This window comes from Marmota marmota, unplaced genomic scaffold (assembly GCF_001458135.2).
Source record: "Marmota marmota marmota unplaced genomic scaffold, marMar, whole genome shotgun sequence".
Taxonomy (NCBI): domain Eukaryota; kingdom Metazoa; phylum Chordata; class Mammalia; order Rodentia; family Sciuridae; genus Marmota; species Marmota marmota.
Window position 1 is genome coordinate 59339613 of NW_025999968.1, and position 25971 is coordinate 59365583.

General features: G+C 45.4%; 1 protein-coding gene across 3 annotated transcripts in view; it reads right to left on the bottom strand.

Moving 5' to 3' along the window:
* Dscam (DS cell adhesion molecule) overlaps positions 1–25971 on the bottom strand; it is a 655493-nt gene that overhangs the window by 126271 nt on the left and 503251 nt on the right. For all 3 annotated transcript variants that reach the window (XM_048803693.1, XM_048803694.1, XM_048803695.1), the window contains exons 12-14: positions 2194–2390; positions 809–905; positions 206–334 (exon numbers count right to left, since the gene is read on the bottom strand). In XM_048803693.1, the coding sequence (XP_048659650.1) occupies positions 206–334; positions 809–905; positions 2194–2390 (423 nt within the window). The remainder of the gene's footprint in view (positions 1–205; positions 335–808; positions 906–2193; positions 2391–25971) is intronic.

Below are 25971 nucleotides of genomic sequence, written 5' to 3' on the forward strand. Positions count from 1 at the left end.
TGCTGGCCCACTAAGAACAGGGCAGTCCTGGGCCTGACCCCGGAGGAAACCAGGACACACAAGGGAAGTGACCCACTGAGGAAAGCACCCTCTGAGCTTCTGAGAGTGGAAGAGGTATGTTCTTAAGGGTAAAACGAATAAAAAGGGAGAGAGATCAAAAGGTTTCTTGAATCAGGAACACAGCTGGAGGAAGTAAGGGACTTACCTGATTTATTTTTGCATTCGATATCGTAGCCCGTGATGGGGCTGTTTCCATCAAACCCCATGGTCCACCTGAGCGTAATTGTGCGTGCTTTGACATCTTTGATCTCAATTTCGGGAGGGTCTGGGGGCTCTGTGTCATCAACAGAAAGACCAGGAGTTAGTGCAAACCAGACACAGGCATAATTGCTCATAGGAAAGTGGAGTCAGCTTTAGACAATGATGGACGCTTCTTATTCAGCAGCATTTGCTATTTCCTAATCACATTTAGGGAGGAGCAGCTCTGCTTTTCCAAGTCTCTGGTTTTCATGACCATGATTCTAGTTTGGATCTCTAACTCAAAACCCGGATGTTAAACTTCCCTTCCGTCCTGAGAGTCCAGTACCTGGACTGCTGTGATTGACTCGTCCTCTGCCTTAGCTTCTGCAAAGGGGCTGCACCCTGACATAACCACAGGCTCTGCAAAAATGCTGCTTCAGGGCCTCTACATGTGTATTCCCGATGCTCTGAGAGTCGAGAGAAGTGTCAGCTAGCAGGCGGGGGCCACACGGATGCCTGAGGCCGGCACACACTTCCTGTCCTGAAGTGGCTGTTTCCTCCTTCCTACCTTGTACTGTGAGCTGAATTATTCCACGGTCCTCCCCATAAGAATTGATCGCGTGGCAGGAGAAGAAGCCAGAATCTTCTCTCACAGTTGGCAAGATCTGTGAGTAAAGCAGAAAGAAATAATCTGATTCAGTAGTGCAGAGCCAGAGAAAGAGAAATGGCTTTGGGCTAGAAGGTGTCCACTCCCTCACCCCCTGCCATTCCCACACACATGCACACCCAAACACAGACAAGCTTGTGTGTGCATGTGCGCACACACACACACACACACACACTCACACAGATGTGCAGACCCTCTAAGGGCAAATTATTTCAGTGCAATTGCTAATGTGCACTGGGTAGATTTGATGCACATCATCCATGTCAACGGCTGGCTCATTAAATTGAATGTGTAATTTATGTGGGATGTTATGGCCAGGTTGATATGTATTCCACATACATATCTCTTTCTTTTCTTCATGGTATGACTTTAGAACATTCAAAACGGCCAGGCCTAAAGAAACATCTAAAAATACAGTTGGCCCTCTGTATCTGTGGGGTTTCTGTGTCCACAGATTCAATCATGGATTGGAAATATTCAGAAAAAAAATGCATCTGTACAGGACATATACCTACTTTTTCCTTTACATTATTTCCCATCAGCATTTACATTGCAATAGGTGTTATAAGATAATCTAGAAGTGATTTAAAGCATATAGGGGATGTGCATAGGTTATGTGAAAATACCGTGCCACTTTATTTAAGGGACCTGGCAATTGCCAATTTTGGTATCCTTGGGGCCCCTGCACAGTCCCTGACTTCTGCTCCAGGTGGACTTTAGGACTGCACCCTTGTGAGAGAACCCACATCAGTGTTTCAAACCCAGAACTTTATTATTTTTCCCATGTGTGCTATAGCACCATTACCCACAATCCCCTAATTAAAAAATGCTCAGTTTACTGCCAATAGTGCTAAAAAGTATAAAGGAATATAACCCTTATTTCTAGGGTTGGTTATTCATATTGATATGAGCATTTCCATTGGATCTTTTCAAAGAAGCAACATATTTTTTATCCTAACATTTTTTGTCCCAAAGCCCATCCAACTTTTCTTTGAATAGGAAGTTAAAACATGCACCCAGCATAGCCTCTGTCTTTCTACCCAAATTAATAGCCATTTAAAAACCTTGCTTTTCACTTTTTTAAAATCCCAGCTGGATTCCCGTGTTCATAATAACATTTCTCTTGATGGTGCTCACGACAGGGCAGTACTTTTGAAGGCTGCTCGGGAATCTCTGCTGAATGAATGGGGAGGGAAATGGAGCCTCACAAATCAATTCCCACGGGTTATCTGCCCTCCGTCACGGGTGGGAAAGGACAGGCACAGGCTCCAACATCGTGCTTTTACCTGCAGAGTGGAAATCACCTCCTCGCCCACCTCCTTGGTGGACACAAGGTAGCGGGCCATCTCGGGGTTGATGATCCTGTCCTCCTTCTCCCAGCGCACGATGATGGGCTTCTCGCCGTGAGCCGTGCAGCTCATCTCCTTCTTCTGCCCCTGAGTGGCCAGTGTGGTGTTTGGGTAGGACGTTATCATGGCGGGAACTGAAACACCAAGAGGGACACCAGCGTTCAGCAAAGCCGTGTTCGACTTTCCCCCCACGGCACTCAGCTAATCAGGGCTGAAGAGGTTTCCTTTGAAATAAAATGTAGTCAAGAAACCATTGAGCAGCAGTCCTGAACCACAGGCCGGGGAGGGGCCGGGCAGTGAGGCCCGACCTCATGGCCCCCCGCGGAGGCTGGGTGTGGTTTCACCTCCATGGGGTGCTGCTCTCTTCCACGCCTGCTGAAAGCAGACGTGGTTGGGGATGTGGCCAGGGACGTGGCCGGGGACGTGGCCGACGTTCCAAGGACACTCAGGAAAATGATCTCCCTGCTGATCAGCCTGGGAAAGAGACTTCACGTGCTCCTCTTTCTGTGATCATCTGCCTTTCCTCACTGTCCACTGTGGAGAGGAAACCTTCCTATTAGTTGTCAGGTGGACCCCGATGGCTGCCAACCCACCCTGTGATCACATTTCACCAGCCTCATCTCGTGGTTGTTACAAGCTTTGCGAATCTCTTCCAGGCACCTGAGGACCTCAAGTCTGCCCTTCCTCCCACCACGTGTAGCACAGAATCTCATCCCCAATTAAGGAGATAGAAACCTTTATTTGTGAAACTTCTCAAGTTTCCTTTCCTCTATCCAAAATTAATCCATAGACTTCCATTCTTGGCAATGGATGACATGAGATTCCACCCTTGTGTCATAAACTACCTATGAATCCAGGACAGCGTACTAAGACAATTCCTCCCTAAACTTACTCTCAGCATACAGGAAAGGATGAGGGAAGCCCGAGGCACAAACCAAAGGAGGGATGCTGGAAAAAAACTAAAGGCCGCGTGTCGCTGGTGCTTTGCTTATCTGAGAGGAGGAATTTAAAAGGTAGGTTTCCAAATCAGTTCATAAACAAAAATTAAAATAAAAATGAAAACCAAATGGCAAAGTGAGGTGAAAAGTGCCTGGGTTTGTGTTACAGATGTAAAAAAAAAAAACAAAAACAAATTCCTTGAGGGTTTGTAACTGACCTGACTCTATATTCATAGCTTTGGAGCAAAATTCATGCCAAAGAATTAACACGGAGGAGAACCTGGTTTGGCAGTATGTCTGAGGGACTGAGCAAGGCGAACACAGACACTCCGAAGGATGTGCCCTCCCTCCAGGCCCACTGGGATTCTCCCGGATAAAGCTCTGATGAACGTGAGCTCACAAACCCAAACTATAAAGTGCATCAGAAAATACCTGCCATGATGAGAGTCAGCCCAGTAAGGACTTCAGATGAAAGGATTATTAGATTCAGAATCAAAAACAAATATGCATAAATTTTTTTCTTTTTGGTACTGGATTGAATCCAACCGTACTTAACCACTGAGCTGCATCCCCAGACCTTTTTATTTTATTTTTTAAATTTTGAGACAGGTTCTTACTAAGTTGTTTATGGCCTCATTAATTATCTTTGAACTTGCCATCCTCCTACCTTAGCCTCCTGAGTCACTAGGATTTGAGGCATGTGCCAATGCACTTGGCTAGTCATAAAATTTTAAAAGTTATTTTAAAAATGGGGGAAAGAACAAGATGTTTCAAAAGAGACAAGGAAATTTTGAAAAAAATAACCAAAATAAATCTATATTTTTACCTGATTTTTACTTCATTTCCTCAAAAAGAGGGAGAAAGGCCCTCCCTTGTTTCTAAGGTCAAGCTCACATTTGCACCCCCCTAAAACTCATGCCCTTGTGGAATTCTGGAGTATGACTTTATGTGGAAATAGTGTCTTTGCAGATATATTTAGAGAAGGTATAATTAATGTCTTTGCAGATATAATTAATGTAGTGTGTGCTCATGCTAACTAATATCTGCAACAACCCTCTTTCCATGTAAGGTCACAGTCTGAAGCTTCAAAGGGACATGAATTTCAGGGGAGACACTACTCAACACAAATACACGTACATTATCTAACACCTATGTACGTACATACATCTATGCTCTTACAACCTGAAAACAAGTGTACAGCCTTGCATGGTCACACCATACTTAGAGCATTTACATGATCACCAAATGTTTCCTCCATTTACCATCATCTCCCTCTTCTTCTCCAAGGCCTAGGCGATCACTAGTCTACATTTTGTCTTTTATTTCCATTTCTAGACATTTCCTATAATTGGGGCCATACAATAGCTATTCTTTTGTATGGAACTTTCTGGATATTTTTTCACTCAGCATAACACTTTCAAAGTTCATCCACACTACAGTGTGTATCAGTACTTTGTTCCTTTTTATTGCCTAATAATATTCTATTCCATGGATATGTTGCATTTGGTTTACCACTGGTGCACATTTGGGTTGTTTCCACTTTTTGGCTATTGTGAGTAGAGTAATTCTGCTATAAACATTTGCAGGTAAGTTGTATGCCGCAGTCTGGCTGGGCACAAAATCACGAGCCACTCAAGCAGGAACAAACTTTATTTTTTGAAACTGCCGCCAATGCTCCGTCCATGCCCGGGAAGATTTTCGATCGACCCATGCCTCCGTTCTCCCGCATCCCAAGAGGAGGTTCCTCCTCCGGAATTCCCTCCTACCGCACTTCCCCAACCAATGGGAACTCTCCAGGAGTCCTGTAGCAGGCCGAGGTGGACAGCAGGAGTCCAATATCCATATGAATGCAAATCTTAACATAATCATATCATCTCAATGGCTTGCTGGCATCACCTTTCAACCAAAAATGCTATGCATCATATTACTTGGCTGTGGCTCTTAGCAGTTGTACAGATGCTGCTTCCATTTTTCCTTGGTAAATTCTTAAGGCGCAGATCTACTGCATCATACAGCAATTTAACATTTTGAGGAACCACTGCATTTTTACCAAGTAGCAGTGCCATCTTGCATTCCCCAGATAAGGAGGGTAGAACAGGAAGTGATAGGAGCGATTTAGATTTGGATTTATGGTGAGGGAATAGGAAAGTCCCTCTCCACCCATGTGATGAGGAACTCAAAGAACACACTGGGTGCACCTGTAGGCAGGTGAGCTGCCATCTTTCTTTCCTGCTGGATGTGTGCTGGCTGTAGAAACCCCAGCTCAGCCCAGCACTGTTGCCACAGAGAGAGGTGGTTCCTTTCTAAGGATACCCTCTGTTTGAGCTCAAATCCACTAATCACGATTTTTATTTTTCTCATTAGGGCTAAGGGCTGAGTCAAGATAACTAGAGATCTTCAAGCTACCAGAGTGACCTAGCTTGCAAAACTGTTAATAAATAAGTTGGTGGCCCAGGAAGAAGAAAACAATTTACTTCTCATTCTTCCTGTCTGGCTGGTGAACATGAATCAGAACCTGGGAAGATCATGTATATTTTAGCTTCAAAAGGTGAACCCTGATCCCTCCCTGATTCCTAGTAAAGACCCTGGTTTCTGAAACACCCTTGTACTTCGTAGAAAACATAGAAACTCTGGTCACAAAGCTGTGTCCTGGAAGTCAGTCCACACTCAGTGCCTCACATCTCCTGGGCAACTCAGGACTATGGGCTGGACTTGCTACTGTGGAACATCTGGGAAAAGAAAGGAAATCTCTGAAATGGTTAGGCAGGAAATAAACACAGATTCGCTGCGAGGACATAGTCCGTGTGATCACTTCCCAAGTCCAAGGTCTGTTAACACTCTTGCTTCTTTGGACTCCAGCTAGAGCAAGCCAATCCCGAGCCAGGGGTTCCTAGCCTCCTGAGCTGCGAGGCAGGAGCCATGCTTTGTGCCGGCTGGAGGCCGTTTCCTAGGCCTTTACACAACACGCTGGGAGAATCAGTTTCCAAAACCCGCAGCAGCACTTTGAGGACTTGCTTCACAAGTATTTGTGCAGAAGCATTATTGCATTTTTACATAGAAGAAGTACCTTGAATAAACCGTGGGCCGCTAGTTTAGGATTTGTTTGTCTTTTTCTGCAAAAAATGAGGCTAATTTTTACTCACATTTCCCCCTTGGATGAGTGCCCCATAAAAATGGACATTTGAATCCTGCCTAATAAACTCAGCTTTTAGTCAGAAGCGTTGTCACTAGTCCATGTTCCCCCATCCTGCTCAAGTACATCAGCCCTTTAAATGAAAGGCCAAAAGGAATTTTTAGGAGAATGAACCATTATCCTGGCTGCTTTGCAATGCTAATGCTTGAGGCATGACCTTTTCACTTGTCACAGCCATGGGTGCGGAGAGATGACAACATGTCAGAGCAGGAGCTTCTGCAGGCATCTCTGAAGCATCACAAATGGATGGGGTGATTTAATAGGGATTGGTGCCGAGGAGCGGCTGTGGGCCAGCTCTGCTGGCAGACAAAGGAAATCCAGACCCAGGAAGGCTTTGTCCAGAGACCCTGGGCTCTGCGCTGTAGCTGCTAAATTACCCGTGAAGGAAGGCACCGTTTCACATCGCGGCAAATCAGTTTATGAGTTTCCTTCAGAAAACCACGGTCTTATCTAACAGCACCTTTAGTTCTCAGCACATCTGCATTCTTATGCTTTCAGAGAACATCCTCTGACCTATTTTCCTGCAGCATAAAGATATAATGTTGCAGGGGAGCTCTGTCACCAGCCAGGGAGAGCTGATTGGGCACATCGCTGCCCAACTCAACTGCACGGTGACATAACCTAGTTAGCTTGAGATTGGCAATCGTGGGAGCATTTACACCAGCAAAACTGGCAAATGCTAACACCCAACAGGTAACTGCTGAACCTTTACCAGCACACTACTGATGAGAGTGTCTCACTGTAATGAGTAGTTTTTAAATGACTCAACTCTCCAAATGAGAGATTAGATGAATCTCAACCTAGACAAGCTTATTGTCATGATTTTCTGGGTTAATCCCTTCATGTTACAAAGAAGAAAAGAGAAAAACAGAGAACAGGTATCAACATCCCAAATGCAAGAGTCAACCAGGATCTGACTTCAACCGGTCCCATTCAGAAACCATCATTATCATCTGCAATAGTGACCCTCAACCTAAGGATGGCCACTGTCCTGGACTGGCTGGGGCTGCCCATGTTTTCCTATGCAAAGTTCTGCATCCTGGGAAGTTCCTCTGTCCCTTCACTCTTTCAGAATACAGGTGGCAGAGGAGGCTATGGACCCACCAAGGCACCAAGGCTGGCCCAGCTCCAGGATGTACCAGGGACTCCCAGTGGGAGGGAGGGGAAGATGCTCTCAGGAAGGGACACGATTCTTCAATCTGTTTTTTTTATTTTTTCACATGGCCCCTCCCAACATTTTAGTATGAAAACAATTTTCAAACATTCAACACATTGAGCAACTGTAGATCCACTTACCTGGATTCCAAATTAACATTCTCATTCATGGATTGGCATGAACTAGAGTTTATTTTCACTATGATTTCACCAACAACTAAAACAATTTTTTACTGAGTACATGATTTCCATTACTCTATTTTAATTTCCTCTTAGGTGAAAACATGACTCAGTGAGGTCTCAGTGACAGGGCACTAGGATGGTGGCCTCCTGGTCTCTGTTGTGGGGGAGGGGATGCACAGGAGCCTCATATGCCCTGGACAAGGCACAGCCTCCCTTGGGACCGGATGTGATTTGGAGTCAGGTCACCCTGGTGTTGAGGGCAGGGCTTCTCTCACCTGGGTCACCTCAAAGGAGGAGGTGAGAGAGGAGATGGGGAGCACAGAGTCTGGCTCGATGGCATACGGCTCTTAGTGGGCAGGGTCCTCACTGCCCTGGACCTGGGGTTTTCAGGTTTTTTACTGGACTCAGGGGAGCTGAGTGGACTCAGGTGCTCTCAACCTGGGCTGCATCGCAGAAGCTGGAGTTACTCAAGAGCTTTTAAACATACGGTGCCCAGGGTCTCCAGGGCTGGGGCGCCACGTGGAGTTATTCAAAGGTGTGAGTGATCAAAGTGACATGCCAGGTTGAACCAGCTCCACCCAGTCGTCTCCAGTGCCCCCCCCACCAGCACCATCCTCGGGTCCTCCTCCTTCTCGTTCTTTCCCTCCCCCTCTTCCTCCCTTCTTCCTTCACTTCTCCTTTAATTTTCCCTTCTTATTCTTTTTTCTCTTCTTTCTCTATCGTTGTTTCTCTCTCTTCCTCTTTTTCATTCACGATTCCATCCTAACATCAGCAGCTGACCTCTGGGGGGCTGTGCCTAGCCGCTTTCCACACACTCATACCCACCTAATCCGCACGACTCACAGAAGTGACCCAAGACATATTTATAAGTGTCACCTTCAGCAGATTCTAAATTATGCTATAAATGCATTTGAGAGATGTAGAAATAGAATTTCCAGCAGATTCTCTGGGTTGAAGTGTATATTAACAGATGTCTATGCAGATGGTCAAAGAGAAGCCAGACACTAAACACCTGCTTTGAAGGGGCAAAAATAAAGACTGGAATGAGACTTTTAACATTAATTTCATATTTGACATCTTCTCTCCTTTCTCCTTAATTTCCAAGTAAGGAAACAGAGAACAGGAAGGATTAAAACTGGCAAAGACTAGAACTATTCTGTTTGTGCTTCTCTTCTACCCTTCACCCAAAGCTCTATTCTTCTCTACTATGATATTAAAAAAAAAAATAAAATTAGTATCTCCACAAAAGTAATACAGTGAGGCTATCTTCATTAATTCCTAAAATATTTCATATCCCTGACCTCTTTCTTCCTCTCTTCCTCCAGGGTTTGGGAAGCTGGCAGGCCAAAGTTCATGCCACACCAAGTCAGCAGTGCACGTGTCCCTGGGCCTCCTCTGAGCAGAGATCACTTTCATGTGCATGATCTGAGAGCAACACGTGTGTGTGTGTGTCCTCAGGAGAGTTTCTTAATTTCATACATAATAAAACAGGATGCGGGAAAGGAATCAGCCTAAAGCCATGCAACTGGTAAATGGGAGATCTAGAGGAAGAATCCAGGTCTTCTGATTCCAAGTGCAAAGCTTTGGCCTGCCTGTGGCAGAGGAGCTGAGGCTGGCCCACAGGGCACAGGATATCTGACCACTGGGGTCTCTTGTTCCCTAACTCTGTCTCAGGACCACAGCATCCCCAGAAGTCCCTGGATCTAGGGATGAATCCATACAGGGCTCCATCATTTTTCTCTGAGTCTTGAGAATTATGTAGCCAGTCTTGCCTGCGTCATCCCCCAACATGCAATGGGGTTGAAGGATGGGTGTCGGGATCCTCATTTGGCAAAATATACATAACACAAATTTTGCCATTTTAATAACTTTAGGTGGTGCTAAGTACGTACATTCACATTATTGTACAACTGTCACCACAGTCCAGTCCCCCAAACTCTTTCCTCTTCCCAAACTGAAATGTGGTACACCCTAAACAATGACCCTTCACCTCTCCTCCCAAAGCCCCAGAACATGGCATCCACCATTCAACTCTGTCTCATGAATGTGACAGCTCTAGGGACCTCAAGTGAGTGGGCTCACCCAGTGTTGGTCCCTTTGTGACTGGCTCATGTCATTTAGTGTGACGTCCTCAATTCCATGTACCTTGCAGCCTGTGTCAGAATTTCCTTCTTTCTTAAGCTAACACATGAAGAAACCACATTTTCTTTAGTGTTGATGGACGCTTGGGTGGCTCCCACTTTTTGGTTATTGCAATGATCCTTGTGTGAAAAACATTATTTTTTAAAAAATAAAAGTGAGTAGAAAGGGGAAAAGGATTACAATTCCTTGTCTGCTACTCCTCGAGCTGTCCTAAGGCCGAGCAACACTGCCCCTGTTTGAGGTCTCTGCCACTTAGTTTTATTTCCATTTCCTCATCTGTAAGAACAATGAGACCAGCAGCCTCCTAGGGCTCTGATGAGGATTAATGAGATTATGTTAGTGGAACCCACTGAGGGTGTCTGAAGAAAGACCCTGCAGAAACACAGTGTGATTATCACTGCTGCAGAATCAAAAATTCCTCCTTGTCCAAATACTTATTGTTCATAAAAGTTTTAGCAAGTGAGGCTGCCTACTGGGCAGCTCTAATCCCTATAAAGAAAATGATTTCTCCAGCCAGGAATTAATAAGTTCTTAGCACATACTGAAATATCTTCTCGGCTGGGTTATTATGCTTACATAATGAAGTTACTTTGATTATAATCATTCATCAAATACATGTTTCCAAGCTCGAGTGGGCTGTGTTTGATGTTAGGCGTTAGCAGGAATGACAACATCTCCACTCCCTGGCAGCTTTGCTGGGGCCTCCTGACAGGATTGAACGTGTCAGGGCGAAGTCGGAGAACGTTTAGGGTTCGTATTATATTCACTCTGAAGTTGTTTCTAGTCACATCACTGGAGGAAGGTTGATTAATTTCGCATGACAAGCACGAATATTAAGCAAACGAAATTAAAACAGCACTTTCCTCCAATTTACATGGAGATAGGCAGGTCCTTACTGCCACAGCTCTTCCTTTTTGGTCATGTATACGATGCTTTCTTTTGCTCAATAAAAAAGAAAACTTTCTAGATGCAAATCACCTGCTCAAAAGTTGGTTTATTTACTATTTTCATTCTTCATTAGGAAGAAGAATGAAAATAGTAAATATACTTTGGATCTCCTATCAACGACAATTGTAAAAACAAACAAAGGAAAAATTGTAATGAAGTGGCCCAGGGCATCATGAAATATTGGGTGAGAATATCAATCAGGAAAAATAATTATGTGTGGTATGTTAGCTATTTCTGAAGAAGACCGCCAGCAACCCACCTCCTGGAATCCTAAGCCTTGTGGAGGTCATTCTAACATTTACCAGTCACAGTCCCCATGGCCATAGAATATGGCGGGGGTAGCATTACATCACTGAGATGAGATTACAGAAGGACTGAATTCTATCTTGGGTGCTCCCCTCGGCCATCACTCACTCCAGGGACACCTGCCACAATGTCACCATGATACTCCCAAGTGGCCCATGGAGAGGACTAGGAGAAAATCGAGCATTAGGCCAATGGTGGGTCAGTTCCTCCCAGGGTCTTGGAAGTGAAGTTCCCCCAGCCAGTCTTCCCCCACTGAGTATTCTGATATAGTTTTCAGAAGGCAAGCAGTTTCCATGGAAACAGAACCAGCAGCTTCCAAGTGGCTTGTGGAGGGACAGAGGAGTTGGATTCCAAGGTCTGATCTAACTTTTGAGCAGGTGATTTGCATCTAGACAGCAGTTTGCCATGGAGACACCGACAGAGAAGAGAAACCGTCATCCTCACCCACACCAGATGTAGATGGCAGGGGTCTCACACCCACTGCCTTGAAGCAGCAGCAGCAACGCACACGGCCTGTGGCTGCGAGGACTCGGCGTAGGGCTCCTGGCCACACACATGCTACCTCCCTCTTTAGGACACCCAGGGGCTTCCTGCCCTGAAGATCCTCCTCCAAGAAGTCTCCATGCCAGGACTCTCTTCCTGCCTCTAAACTTCCAATCCTTGGCATATTTCTAATTTCTGAAAATTTGCCCTTGAAGTCTTCTGGCCATGTGGTCTCTAGTGGTCAATATTTACTTCCCAGGGTACCCTCTTCATTTAGCCATTGACCACAAGCTCCCCTTGGCTTCTACTTGATGATCTGAATTCATGCCATCTTTTTCTGCATGCTTGTGTGATTTGACTATGTTAGGGTCAGGGAAATCAAATGTCCTTTGAAAACCTCCTCCCGTGACGATGGCGGCGATGAGCATACCAACTCTGCTGAGCTTTAATCTTGCAGCAAGCCTAGGACCAAGCGGCCACTATTACTCCAATTTTGTGAAGGCAGAAACAGGCACAGAGGCTGAAATGACTCGCTCAGGGTCACGCGGAGCCAGGATGCCAACACACACAACCTCCACTTCTACCTCCCGAATCGTAGACAACTGAATCATAGACAACTCAGGTCTTGCCAGTTTTCGTACACACAATAGCATCGCACGTCCACATACTTCTCTGTCTTCTCCCTCCCGTTTGTTTGCTTGTATGGATAGAGCCACAGGTTTTCACTGCTGTATAATGTTTCTTTTATGAATGTTCCACTTTATTTATCTGAGGGGTTTCAGATTTCATTTATTGAAAACAATACACCTATGATCATTTTTGAGTGTGAACCCTGGTCATGTATGCATGAATTCCTCTGAAGTATATGCACAGGAGTGAATTTCCCAGTCATGGAATCAGTGCATCTTCAAATTTAAGACATGCTAGTTTTCAAAGATGATTGCACATATCCCCAGCAATCTTGTTATAATTTGTTTAGAACAGTGGCTCTTTAAAAGAGTCCCCGAGCCAACAGCATAAGCAACAGCATAACTTGCTAGACATGCAAATTCAGCAGTCCTACCATCTGCTTGAAGAGGACCACGTCTGGAGACCTGTTCTGTGCACACTCCCTCTATCCAGGGCCCCAGACCTTCCTCTCTCTGCTCTGTGTGAGAACTGTTGTGACAGGATCTGGAACAGATGTGGAGCAGAGATGCTCTGAGCCTGATTCTTCGTCTGTGGAATGGGTACGAGGGTGATGACGGCTTCCATTAGAGGAGCTACAGAATAAACACGTGAAAAGTCCATCCAGAATGGGAAATGTTAGTGATGTGGGCCATTTTCCTCCAGTTAGTGTTTGCATCCGTGACTTGATTTCCTAGCTAGATTATATACCCCTCTAAGGCAAAAGGGAAGGACAATAGGGAAAACTGAAAACAATGTCCAGATGATAGGATTATGGAGGCTTTAAAGATTTAAGCCTGTAGTCATAATAAATACAGCTTGTTTAAAGTAAATTTCACGGACACAGCTTCCAAATGAAGTATTGGCTAATCTGGGAAATGATATAATGGTCATGTCTATCAAATTACCTAAATTTTGACAAGATAGATTTTAAAAAGGAAAAAGGGGATATTTAAAATGCTAAATTCTGTTAAAGTGATAAGAAAAAAGATGATGGTCTGCTTGCTTTAGAAGAAGAGGGTTCAAGGTCGTTTCCAAAGAGATTCCTGCTGCAGATAGAGAGGGCTTTTGTGTGTACACATGTGTGCATGAGTGTTCCTATGGTAGCACGTATGGTCATATGTGTGCACACACATGTATGGATGTGTGCCTGTGCTCACGTGTGTGATGTGTGTGTGTGTGTGTGTGTGTGTTGGAAGCACAGAAGCAATTCTAGGGTTACTGAAGCATTTGAATTATCTTACATTTTTCTCCCAAATTTTATGAAGCCAAGAAGATGTGCATTTTTAATGAAGTGTGTTTGAAAGAATCTATATAATTACATTTTTTTTCTGATTTAAGAACTTCCTCCCTCCAAAAGGAAAACTTCAGAGTCAGATGTCTCCCCACTCTCATCTGGTTCTGCAGGTCTGCTGAAGCACTGCTGGATGAGTGGTGCTCAGAGTACTCAGAGACTCAGAGTACGCCAATTATGCTGCAGACAGACAGGCAGACAGATGGGATTCACAAGAGCAAGAACGCAGGTGGAGCAGTACAGAAGCCAGCCCCTGCCACGCCTGCCTGCCGCCAGAGATCACTGTGGGGGAGGTGCTGCTCACATACTGACCCAGAGTAGTAATGACACAAAGGGACAGAGCCTGTGTCCTTGCTTTTGAGTAAATGCCAGGAGAAGCATGCATGAGTGTGCACACACACACGCATGCATGCATGCACATACTTGCAACACACATGTACATGTGCACAGTCATGCACAGACACACATGCATACAACACTCTTGCATGCCAGGCACACTTGTACACATGCACACACACACACACTTGCATGTACTCAAACACACCTAAAACTAGTGCTCTTTCTTGCATTGTAATGGGTACATGAGCTTTACAACCAGGAGTAAATCACAACCAGGGGACATTTGGGGAATATTTCCGGCATAGCCATGGGCAGGCAGCGTCTCTACATTGCCTCCTATTCATGTCAGCTGATACATCCTCAAAAGGAAGAAGCAGAAAGAAACGCAGGATTGTTGGCAAACAACACTGTTAATCAGGGGATATATAATGACCCAGCAGCTCTCAGGGGGTTCTTAGATTTCAGAGGCTTGTGAAGCAACATGTGTGACGGTCCCTCCCAGGGGAGGTGAGCAGGCACTAATTGAGGTATTGACGGTTCTAAATGAAGCAGAAACCTGCTAGGAAGATTCAGCCTCAAAGAAAATGAGGGCTGCTAAGCAGTGCATGGGGACCTGGGTGGCTTTCACTCACTGCTCCTCCATGCAGGAAGTGTGCTCCCCAAACCAGCTGCAGGTCCCTCACAGCACATGGTCCTGAGCGAAAAAGCCACAAAAATGACTTGACAAAGTACTAGAGAGCTCTCCTGGATGACCTCACCAAGCCTTGGTTTTGTGCATGAATCTCTACATCGCATAATTGTCCTTATACAGATGGAAAACAGATGTAGGAAACATTTAAAAATATCCAAGGGTACTAGGTAATGTTTAAAAGCATCTCCTATCCTTTCTCCTGAGCAAGGATTTGTAGCATTCTTCTCTGCGTCTTTCTTGGAGAGAATTTACACACCAGGCACCAGGGGAGTTTGCCTTATCAGACCCTGTCCATGGAAGCATCTTAGCTGTGCAGGTCCCTTGGGGCTGGGGGCAGCACCTGCTTCCTCCCATAGAGCCTCCTATGCCCGGGGTAGGGCACTGTGTGTTGGACACCTGTTTAAGCTGGGCTCTAGGGTCAGGGCATGTAGCCACTAGGTGCCTTGTGAGTTTGGGTGTACCTGTGTGGACAGCAAATGAGCCTTTACCTTAGTAGGCATGTCCCTATGCAGGGACAGCATGCAAGGCTTAACCCTAGAGCTGCTTGGAAGGGCTGGGGATGTGAGGTCAGGGGTCAGGGAGGCAGCTTTGCCAGGGAAAAGGTTCTCAGAATTGAGTCTGCTTTGGAGCCACCCAGAGGATACCTTAAAGCAGAGATAGCTGTTCCCTGCTCAGGTCGGGGGTGCACTCCCAGGAAGGACCAGAGTGCTTGCATGGCTAGCCATTCCCAGGAGACAGTGGTGACCAGCTGTGAGAGCCCTGGCCCAGACAATGGCTGAGTCTCACATCAACATTTGCTGATGGCTTTACACAGCCCTTTGGACTGTGTGATATTATTTATATCAAAAAATATAAATAATACTTAGAAAAAATCTAAATAATGTTTACAGCCAACCCACAATCCTTTCCCCCTGATATTTGCAAAATCACTAAAGCAAAACAAAACAAAACAAAAACCTCTTAGGTGAATATTTTCAGGAAGAGAAAGAATTCATGAACTTGATACCTAAGAAGGAAACCCTAAAGGTGCTTCTCAGTGGGTTTGACTGTGTGAACTTGGAAGAACTCTGAATAGCCATACACAGCAAACAAATAAATACGCAAAACAGAATTCTAGAAACAAGGAAAATTGGCATAATACTGTAATGTGTAACAGACAAAAGGATTACCATGTGATAATGAGGGTTTATAAACATTAAAAAAGGTATTTCAGGAAAATGTAAAAGGATATATATATTTATAGAGAGAGAGAGAGAGAGAAAGGTAATTTAAAAAGAAAAAAAATGAAAATTTCAATAATTAAATGTCAAGATCCTTGACTTCTTTGGTTATGAAATTAAAAGAATTTCCCTGCCAATGCAAAACAGGCTAAATGCTGAAAGTGTCCTGTTCAGAGACAAGGGCACTCAGCTCCTACAAAGGGCAATGCCAATTGGCACAGCCTTCTGGAAACAGTCTGGCCAGGAGTAGAACATTTGAATGAACACATCTTTTGAGTCTACATCCCATTTATTGTTTTTTAATCCTAAGAATCAATTAAATATATATTATAATGGTTAATCTGAATTGTCAACTTGATTGGAATTAGAGATGCCAAGATCTAAGAGGCTTCTGGATGTGCCAATGAGGGTGAGTCTAGGAGTGATTGGCATGTGGGTCAGCCAACTGAAATGGAGACCCTCCCTAAGTGTGGGCAGCACCGTCCAATAGGATGGAGGCTTGGATGGAATAAAAGGTGGAAGAACAAGGGAGAGGCAGCAGATGCAAGCTCGATTCTTCCTGAACGTGTTCTTGATTGCTGCTGTGATCCTCTGAGGATGTAGGACTCCAGATTCTTCACTCTTCCAAAGGGGACTCCGCCAGTGATTCTCCAGGGAGTTTCCAAAAGCCTTCAATCTGGAACTGGGGTAGCACCGTTGGTCCTTCTTGTTCTGGGGCTTCAGCTTCTTGGATTGTGCAGCTACTGGTTCCTCCAGCTCTCCAGCCTGCAGACGGCCACTGTGGACTGTCCAGCTTCTGGTGATGTAAGCCAATCTAACAAATCCCTTTTTTATAATCATCCTTCCTGTTGATTTTGTTCCTCTAGGGAACGCTGACTAATACGTATGCATACAGTTTACTTATAAGAATGTACCTTGCAGCCTTCTTGATAACAGGAGATTGAATCACAGCATGATGTTCATGGTACTTAAGTCATTACATTTCTATAGAATAGAATATTGTCCAGTCATTAAAACACTGAAAACTACACTTAAAAGCTCATAAAGATACCTGTGTGAGTTTACTTGATGAGGGATACTATAGCAAAATAGGAGACTGAGTGCCTTAAATAACTAGAATGTCTGTCTTTGTAGTTCTGGAGGCTGGAAGTCCAAGATCAGGGCTCCAGGAGGGCTGGTTCCTCCTGAGGCCTCTCTGCTTGGCTCAGGTTTGTCTTCTCCTGTGTCCTACAGGGCTTCCCTCTGCACATATCTGTGTCCTGGTGTCCTTTCATAAAGACACAGTCAAGTTGCAGCAGAGCCCAACCCTGGAGACCTGTTTAAAGTTATCACCACCTATGGCCCTGTCTGCACATGAAGTCACGTGGGGAATCAGGGCTTCAGCACAGCAAGACTGGGGAGGACTTGATCCAGCCAAGAGCAACAGGCATGATGCATTGTCAACGGAATAAGAAGGCCTGTGTGGCAGGATACTTCTATTATTAAAATATGCCTATAAGTTTTTCTTTGTCTCTTCTCTAAACACATCTTTGTGTGTATGTGTGTGTGTATTTATATTTATATAATATATGGAATGAGAATAAAAATGTCTTAAAAGATAATACATATGTTAATATCAGTACATAATATATAATTTCATTTTCTACTTATTTCCGATTTGTCTAAATATTTTCTAGTAAACATGTTATTTATTTAGTATTTTATTTAGAGACAGGGTCTCACTGAGTTGCTTCGGGCCTCTCTAAGTTGTTGAGGCTGGCCTCCAACTTGTGATCCTCCTACCTCAGCCTCAGAGCCATGGGGATTACAGGTGTGTACCACCAGGCCCAGCTTCCAATTTTCTAAAATATATAAATAAGGTCACGTTTGGAGGTTCTGGGTAATGACTTCTTCATATGGTGACTCAGGGCTCTTAGGGGACAAGAGACAAGGCTCTTAGGGACAAGTATCCCTCCATACAAGCAGAATTCAGTGGCCTTTTTGTTCTTGGCTTTGGAAGTTATAGAGCGTTACTTGTGCTGCTGGTTGGGCTGTCCGTCAGGGGCAGGTGTCAGTGTGCTCAGGGACCATAACAAAATCCCAGGCTGGGCAGGGTAAGCCACAGCTGTTTACTGTCTCACAATTCTGGGGTTGCTAGTCCGAGATCGCGGTCCTAGAAGGACTGATTTCTGGTGAGGCCTCTTTTCCTGGCTTCCAAATGGCCCCCTTTTTGCTGCGTCCCCACCTGGCTGCGGAAAGAAAGACGAGCTCTGGCATCTCTTCTTATAAGGACACTGTTTTCAGGGATTTGGGTCCCACTTTCATAAACTGATGTAATCTTTTAAAAAATTTATTAATTTATTTATTTTAATTAGGTATAGATGACAGCCGAATGCACTTTGATTCATTGTGTACAACTGCAGCACAACTTCTCATTTCTCAGGTTGCATATGACATAGCGTTGCACCCTATGTGCAGTCATATATGTGCCTAGGGTAATGACGTCCATATCATTCCGCCATCTTCCTGCCCCCGTGGCCCCTCCCCACCTCTCCCTCCCCTTGCCCAATCAAAGTTCCTCCATTTTTCCCATGCCCCCCCCACCACCACCATTATGGCTCAGTACTTGCTTATCAGAGAGAACATTCAGCCTTTGGTTTTGGGGGATTGGCTAACTTAGCATGATATTCTCCAACTCCATCCGTTTACCTGCAAATGCCGTAAGTAATTTTATTCTCTTTTAATGCTGAGTAATGTTCCATTGTGTATGTATACCATGGACTATTACTCAGCATGTTATTTTTATCAGCAGAAAAATACGATTTTGCTTTCCACAAAATAACACACTAGGGTGAGTTGAAGTTCTTATTAACAAACATCCCTGATTCAAATCTGGGCAGCTTCATGCCCTTCCAAGAAAGGGCCCAGGACACGCCTTGCCTTTCAGCCTGGACTGGCAGCTCTGCCAGGGCTTCATTCCTGGGCTGTTCCAGGAAGGGTGCCCTCGCCAAAGAAAGTGTGTCCAACTTGAAAAGGCCGGGCATGAGATCCGCCCAGTGAGCTCTTGCTCCCACCATGTCCCCTGGAGTTCAAGGTGCTGCCTGAGCTCGTGTGCCTCCTGGCCAGGATTCTCACCCCCAGGGAGAAGCTAGAGAAAGGCAGTATTTCCTCTCAGGCTCCCATGTGAAGTGGCCCTGGCTGTGTGAGACTGTGCAGAGAGTCTGTGAACACTTCCGTTCTCTACATCAAGGTCCAGGTTCACCCCACGGCTCTCCCTTGGGTTGTGGCCGAGACGTGCCAAGGCAGCTGCGGCAGCCATCTGCCCCCTCCTGACTCCTCACCCCATTAAAAACCAAACACCAACCTAAAGCAGCCCGATCCCCTAGGGAGAGCTAAGAACCTTTTGCTCATGACAGGAAGCATCTCTCTGCCTCCAACAAAGGAAAAAGCCCTCCAAACAAGCAGCCCCCAGAGAGAAGATGTGAGCGATTGTGCTTTCTTTTTTCCTTTTCGGAAGCTCTGAGAACAAGCTGACAGCTAAATGAGGGGCACTATTCTGAAAACTCACAATCAGGATTAATTGTGGGTGAGGTTTGTGAGCTCAGACAGGCTGACAGTGGCCGCTTGGACAGGGAGTGATCCCCACCTTCTGACAGGGACTGGAGGAGCTGTTGCTGTGGCGGATGAGGAGCACCTGCTTCTGCCTTGACAACAGCCCCGGCAGGAGGTTGCTAGGGAAGCAGTGGGGGAGGGTGGCCAGAAGGCTGTGCATCATGTGTGTCCAACCCTGGACCTTCCCGCACGACACGGGCTTTGAACACCATGACAACCAGGAGGAAACAGGTAAAGACAGGAACTGCTTCGTGTTTTCTAGACTCCAATCAGAGGGGTCTGCACCTGCCAGGGCTCCCACACCTGTCCTTCGTCTTCGTCCCTCCTGTCCACTCTTAATGTCCACTCATCTGTTCGCATGGTCTCAATGATGTATTTATAAAGCCCTGACCCCACTCTCCTGAGCTGCAAGTCCGTCCGATAGGTGTATCCCATCGGATGGCTCACCATGTCCTCGCACTCAACATGGCAAATGGAAATGTGGTCCCTGCCACCAAATCCCTCCCTCTCCCTGTTCCTGTGTTCCAAGCTCCAGGGTGGACCAACTCCAAGGCCCCACAGCCAGTCAGGAACCTGGTGCTTTTTGGTCTACATTCATTGCTTCTTCAGTCAGACTTGCCCTTTCTCGTCCCCTGGCCCTCACATTAGGTGTGGCCTTAATCAGGATGGTCGAGCTGGGGTGGGCAAGGGTGCTCTCACTGATGATCTGTCTGTTCCCTTCTATCTCTCTTGGCTCCAACCTATTACAGGTCTCTGCCAGGTCTGCTCCCAAAGTGTCACTTCCAGTAGACATCCTCGCTTGCAATTGGCAATGGCATCTTGTTATTTACAATAAACTCAGTTTCCACAGCTTCAAATTAAAGATATTTCTTTCTAATCTTGCTGCAAACTTTGGTTGTGGCTCCCAACCACACTTGTCCTTCACCCAAACAGTCCAGCATCACACTCACTTCACAAGCCGCCCCCTGTTTTTTTGTGCTCTAGGAACATAACTTTCCTTTTCCAGGCATGGCCGCTGCCACTGTTGGGCCTTGTGGAAAATAATCTGTTTCCCAGGCTGAATTCCACTCGATGGTGTTGACCTTAAGTCTCCACAAACCCCCTTAGCCTCCCCTCTGCAGGCTGGCTCCTTCTCTGAAGTCCTACAACATTTAATGAACACATCATACACATAACCATCGTTGTCTTTTGGCATTAGTTTTTAAAAACTATCTACTTTGAAATGTAGACCTACAGGGAGTTGCAATAGTAGCATGGAATCCTGTGCCCTTCACTTGGCTTTTCACAGAATTGCCATGTTAAGTGATTGAGGCACAATATGGAAATCAGGAAAGTGACATTAGGACATTACTAGTTACCATTATTGAATAGACAGTACACCGCCACCACCTTCTATCCTGCATTCGTGTGTGTGTGTGTGTGTGTGTGTGTGTGTGTGGTCCTAGTTGACTCCACCCCAGCAGGGGACCCCGGTCAAGTCACAGAACTGTGCATTGCCACAGGTCCTCCGGTCTTGACCTTTGTATTTGTGCCCAGCCCCACCCACCCCTGTTCCTGTCCCTCAGAAGTACTGATTTATCCTCCATCTCTGCAGCTTTGCCGTTTTGAGGATGTTTTACAAACATGGCCTTTGGAGGCTGACTGTGTTTCACTCGAGTCAAGTCCTACAGGTCCAGCAGGTCACTGTGTGCCTGGGCGGCTGGTCCCCTGTTACTGCTGAGCAGTACTATTCCATGGTATGGACAGACGGATTCCTTGGCTGGTCACTTGCTGAGGAACATTTGGGCTGTTTTTACAATCTGGCTGTTACGAGTAAAGCCACTGTGACCATGCCTGTACAGGGTCATTTTGTGAATGTAAGTTTTCATTGCTCTGAGAAAAATGTCCGAGAGTATGCCTGCTGGTTCACATGGGAAGTATATGTCCAGGTTTATAAAAAATTGCCAAACTGTTTTCCAGAGGCTGCATCATTTTACATTCCCACCAGCACTGTGTGAGAGAGGTCCGGTTTTTCTGCATCTTCTCCAGCTTGTGTCATTATAATTGTTTTTTTTTTTTTAATTTGCACTGTGTTCTTTTCTTAAAATTTATTTATTTTTTTAATTAGGTTTATATGACAGAAGAATGAATTTTGATTCATTGTACACAACTGCAGCACAACTTCTCATTTCTCTGGTTGTACACAATGTAGTATAGCTCCATATGTGCAGTCATACATGAACCGAGGGTAAGGATGTCCATCTCATTCCATCATCCTTCCTGCCCCCCTCCCCTCTCCTCCCTCCCTCCCCTTTGCCCNACCCCACCCCACCCCTGCCATGGATCAGCATTCACTTATCAAAGAGAACATTTGGCCTTTGATTTTTTGGGATTGGCTTACTTCGCTTAGCATGATATCTCCAACTCCATCCATTTACCTGCAAATGCCATGATTTTATTCTCTTTTAATGCTGAATAATATTCCATTGTGTATATATACCACAGTCTCTTTATCCATTCATCTATTGAAGGGCATCTGGTTTGCTTCCATAGTTTAGCTATGGTGAATTGAGTTGCTATAAACATTGATATGGCTGCAGTACTACAGTATGCTGATTTTAAGTCCTTTGGGAATAGACTTGAGGAGTGGGATAGTTGGGTCAAATGGTGGTTCCATTCCAAGTTTTCCAAGTAATCTCCATATTGCTTTCCAGATTGGTTGCACCAATTTGCAGTCCCACCAGCAATGTATGAGTGTGCCTTTCCCCCACATCCTCACCAACACTTATTGTTTGTATTCTTGATAACTGCCATTCTGACTGGTGTAAGATGAAATCTTAGGTTTGATTTGCATTTCTCTAACTTAATTTCTCTAATTTAAAAAATGTTAAACATTTTTTCATATGACTGATTGTATATCTTCTTCTGAAGAAGTGTCTGTTTCAGCTCCTTACCCCATTTATTGATTGGATTGTTTGGGGGTTTTTTTTGGTGTTAAGTTTTTTGAGTTCTTTATATACCCTAGAGATCGGTGCTCTATCTGAGGTGTGTGTGGCAAATGCACTGTTTTCTTAACTGTGTGTGAAGCATTATTGAATTCTTAATATATAGACCTATCTATGTATCCGTTGGGTGGATTGAACATTTCCAAAGGCCTGATGTGGCCTGTGGACAGCCTACAGTGCTTAGACCAATGCCCCACCCGTGTCTGACCTGGAACTATGATGGCACTCTCCAGCTGGTGTTCGGTAGAGGAGGTACTTTATCCATTCTTCAATCTCTCCCTCCATCACTGCTTTCCAGACTGTAAACTCCCTGAGACCAGGGATTTTGTCTTAATTGCTTGGGATCCTAGTTGATGGCCCAGTAGCTGCTATACACACATGTATTTTGTCATGGGAGGCTGATATTCTGGAACTTTCTTCACAAAGGAGGAAGAATGTTCAAGGCAGAGAGTAACTCAGAAGTGTAGTGCTGCTTGGCTGTATGGGCACTGAAGGTGACTCCAGGTAAGCAGGTTGCAGAGCAGGAGTGATGCAGAGGTGAGACTGCAGGTGGGTCAGGTATGGAGTGGGAACATGGAGTTATGAGGATCTACTCAACAACTCTAGGCAGGAGGCAGACTTCTCACTTTATATATTGCAGTCAAAGACAACAGACTACAGAACATGCCTTGTTTGATTCAGTTTAAAATGAGTCATTACCTTAGTCTTCGATATTCTGCTATGGTTTCAACTTCACTAATGACTTTAGTCTTCTGTGCTCTTACTTATTTTTTGGTCTACTTGATCTGCCAAAGATTGAGAAGAACATGCTGGAATCAGTGTTCTGTTTCTTTTCCTTCTACTGAATTCTAGTAGCTTTTATTATGTTTGGAAACAACAATCAGCATATAAAGGCTTCTTACTGCATGCTATGGAGTATCCAAGGGACCTTTGGTCAAGATGGCGCCATCTTGTCTGCTTGGGCAAATTCTATTTTGTTTTAGATAAAGACTGAGTTGCCTGCCTTTGTGCATGTGTGCACTTCCTGGGTGCAACTTTGTCCCCTGTCTCTGAGAAGTGCTGCTGCCTCCCCAAAGATACTCCATTCATATGTGACGAATGCTCTGAGCTGCAAAGAGGAGATCTTGTGCTTTGGAATCTTCCAGGTTCTGGGGCTCTTCTAAGTTCTCTGCTATAGGGGAGGACTGCCTTTCTCTCTGCACCATGGGCATGGGGCAGGGGGTCTTACAGATATTTGGTGAAATACTTTTTTTTCCTTACATCATAATTTCAGCCTCGTGAAAGTTCATTTCCAGTCCCTGGAGCTCCAGGCTTGCAGATATTAGACTTAGTTTCCTCCTCAGATGACAACTTCATTTCCCCATCAAAATGAACTGGCTGCCTCTTTGCCTGAGTAAGAGAGGTTAGACTCAGCCTGTGGGAAAAAAGCTTCCAGTGGAACGGTCCCACCAGACCTCGATGATTTGAATCCCAGCAGTTATGTGACAGGTCAAGCTGAGCCTCCTACTCTTCAGTGGTCAGCAGAGGGTTGGAGATACCAATGTCCATGGGCCAATCAATAGCTCCCCTGCAGATCTGCAGTAGCTGGCTGGGGGCTACTGTGAGGGAAATGTGGGGTACTGTTTTCCAGTTGCAGATGAACATCTGATTTGTTGTACTTTTACATGTCCTCTTATGATTTATGAGGAAATATTTCATTCTTACAAAAAGAACAGAGAAGGACATAAGGAACACCTGTATGCCCTGGTAGATGCACCTCCCTCTCATGTGACCCAGGTAGCTGCTCATCCCTGCTCTCTCCACTCTTATTTTGTATTGAAATGTCAGGTCCCTGTGGTTTGGGGGCTATGCAATGAGAAGTAACCACAAAGTTCATTCAATGATGCAAATTTCTCATATGACTTCTTTAAGCCACAGGGTGCTATGAGTCCTAGGCTAGTGCTCTGTTCTGTAGTAGCCTCTTGTTTCAGGTCCATTCTGGTTTGCCTAGGTGGGGTGGTGGGAACAGACAGAGGCCATCCTATCCGATGGTGTATGATTATGGTCATTGGCTATGGCTGGCAGTGTGATGTCACATGTCACAACTGATGGTAGACATAGTAATCAAGTGCCCATACTTCGTCCCTTGAGGATACTCTTTTTTATAAATTATTACTTTGATTACACAAGTTTATGGGGAACAGTAACTTGATACACATATGTCATATGAAATGAGCAAATAAAAAATACACTTTCATGTGTCTAGAATTTTCTCTAAGGTTATGCCTCTGCTCCTGTATGATACAGATGGTCCCCAACTTATGATGGCCCAGCTTCATGATGGCACAGAAGCAATACACATTTGGAAGAACTACTTCATATTTTGAATTTGGATCTTTTCTGGGGCGTGGCTAGAGAAAGGCAGTGAGGCCTCTGGACATGCCCGGCAGTGGCAGCGGCCATGGCTCCTGGCTGGCCCTGCCTCACCAAGGGGAATGGCAGGCACAGGGTGTGTTGTGTGGCAGAGCCAGAGCCTGTGGCAGCTTAGGTATACCGAGTGCAGTTTTCACTCAGGCTGGGTTGATCAGGAGGCAGCCCCTTTGGAAATCAAGAAGTTTTCTTACTCAAGAGAATTTAAACATTCTTTCTTCTTTTTTTACCCCATATTCAAAAGTGAACCCTGCATAAATAAATTTGTTAAGAGTAACTTATTTTGATTTATGTATTTGAGGAAAGATGTGTCACTGGAGCAATCTTTCCTGGTGGAACGCAAAAGCAGCTGTCTCCCAGCCGTCTCCCCACAAGGATGGCATATCCTCACACTTCTCTGGCTCTGTCTACCAGTGAGGGGAGTATATAGGGACAAGGACAAATGGCCCTGGGAATCAGGAATATGAGACACTTGCTTGGAGCAGACAGTCACACCAGCCAGGGTTCTGTGGGCTCCTCAGGTGGCGCTCGGTGTTGATTTGGTGCACCTGTACATAGATGATGCTCAATGGCAAGAATCCATTGCTCTCTTCTGATGCTCAAGGAGTCCAAGGTTCCCAAATCTCCAGACATTCACTTTAAAGGCACAAATTGGTCCTACAGTAGCAAGGTTTGACTGTGACCTGAGACGCAAGGACTGAGCCTATCAGAGAAGGGAGGTGTCAGTTTGAAGGGGGCTGGAGCTCTGGGAGAGCAGTGGAGCCCGGGGAAGGCCTCCCGTGTGCCTTCGAGCAGAGGTGACTCGACCCAGCCGTCTGGTGCCGTGGGTGGGTTGGCCGAGCGTCCTCAGTGGGAGCAGTGCAGGGCAGCCCACGTGGCCACGCTCTGAAATACTACACTGCCACTCCCACCCTCTGTACTGACATGACAGCTGTTCTTTCCCGTGGTCCTTTGGTTCCCATGCAGGTCGGTCTACCAAGAGGGAAGGCCACACTTCCTGTTAAGCAATTCTCCTCACATTGGATAATTTGAGGATAAACCTACAATCAAGGCACAAACAGGGTTCCTGAGCACAGGAGCAGGGGCCATAGTCATTCTGTCAGAGCATTCAGTGATGCCTGGGAGTCCTCAGGGAGGGGTGAGAGCAGTGGCCGTTGGTGTTCCTGTGAAATG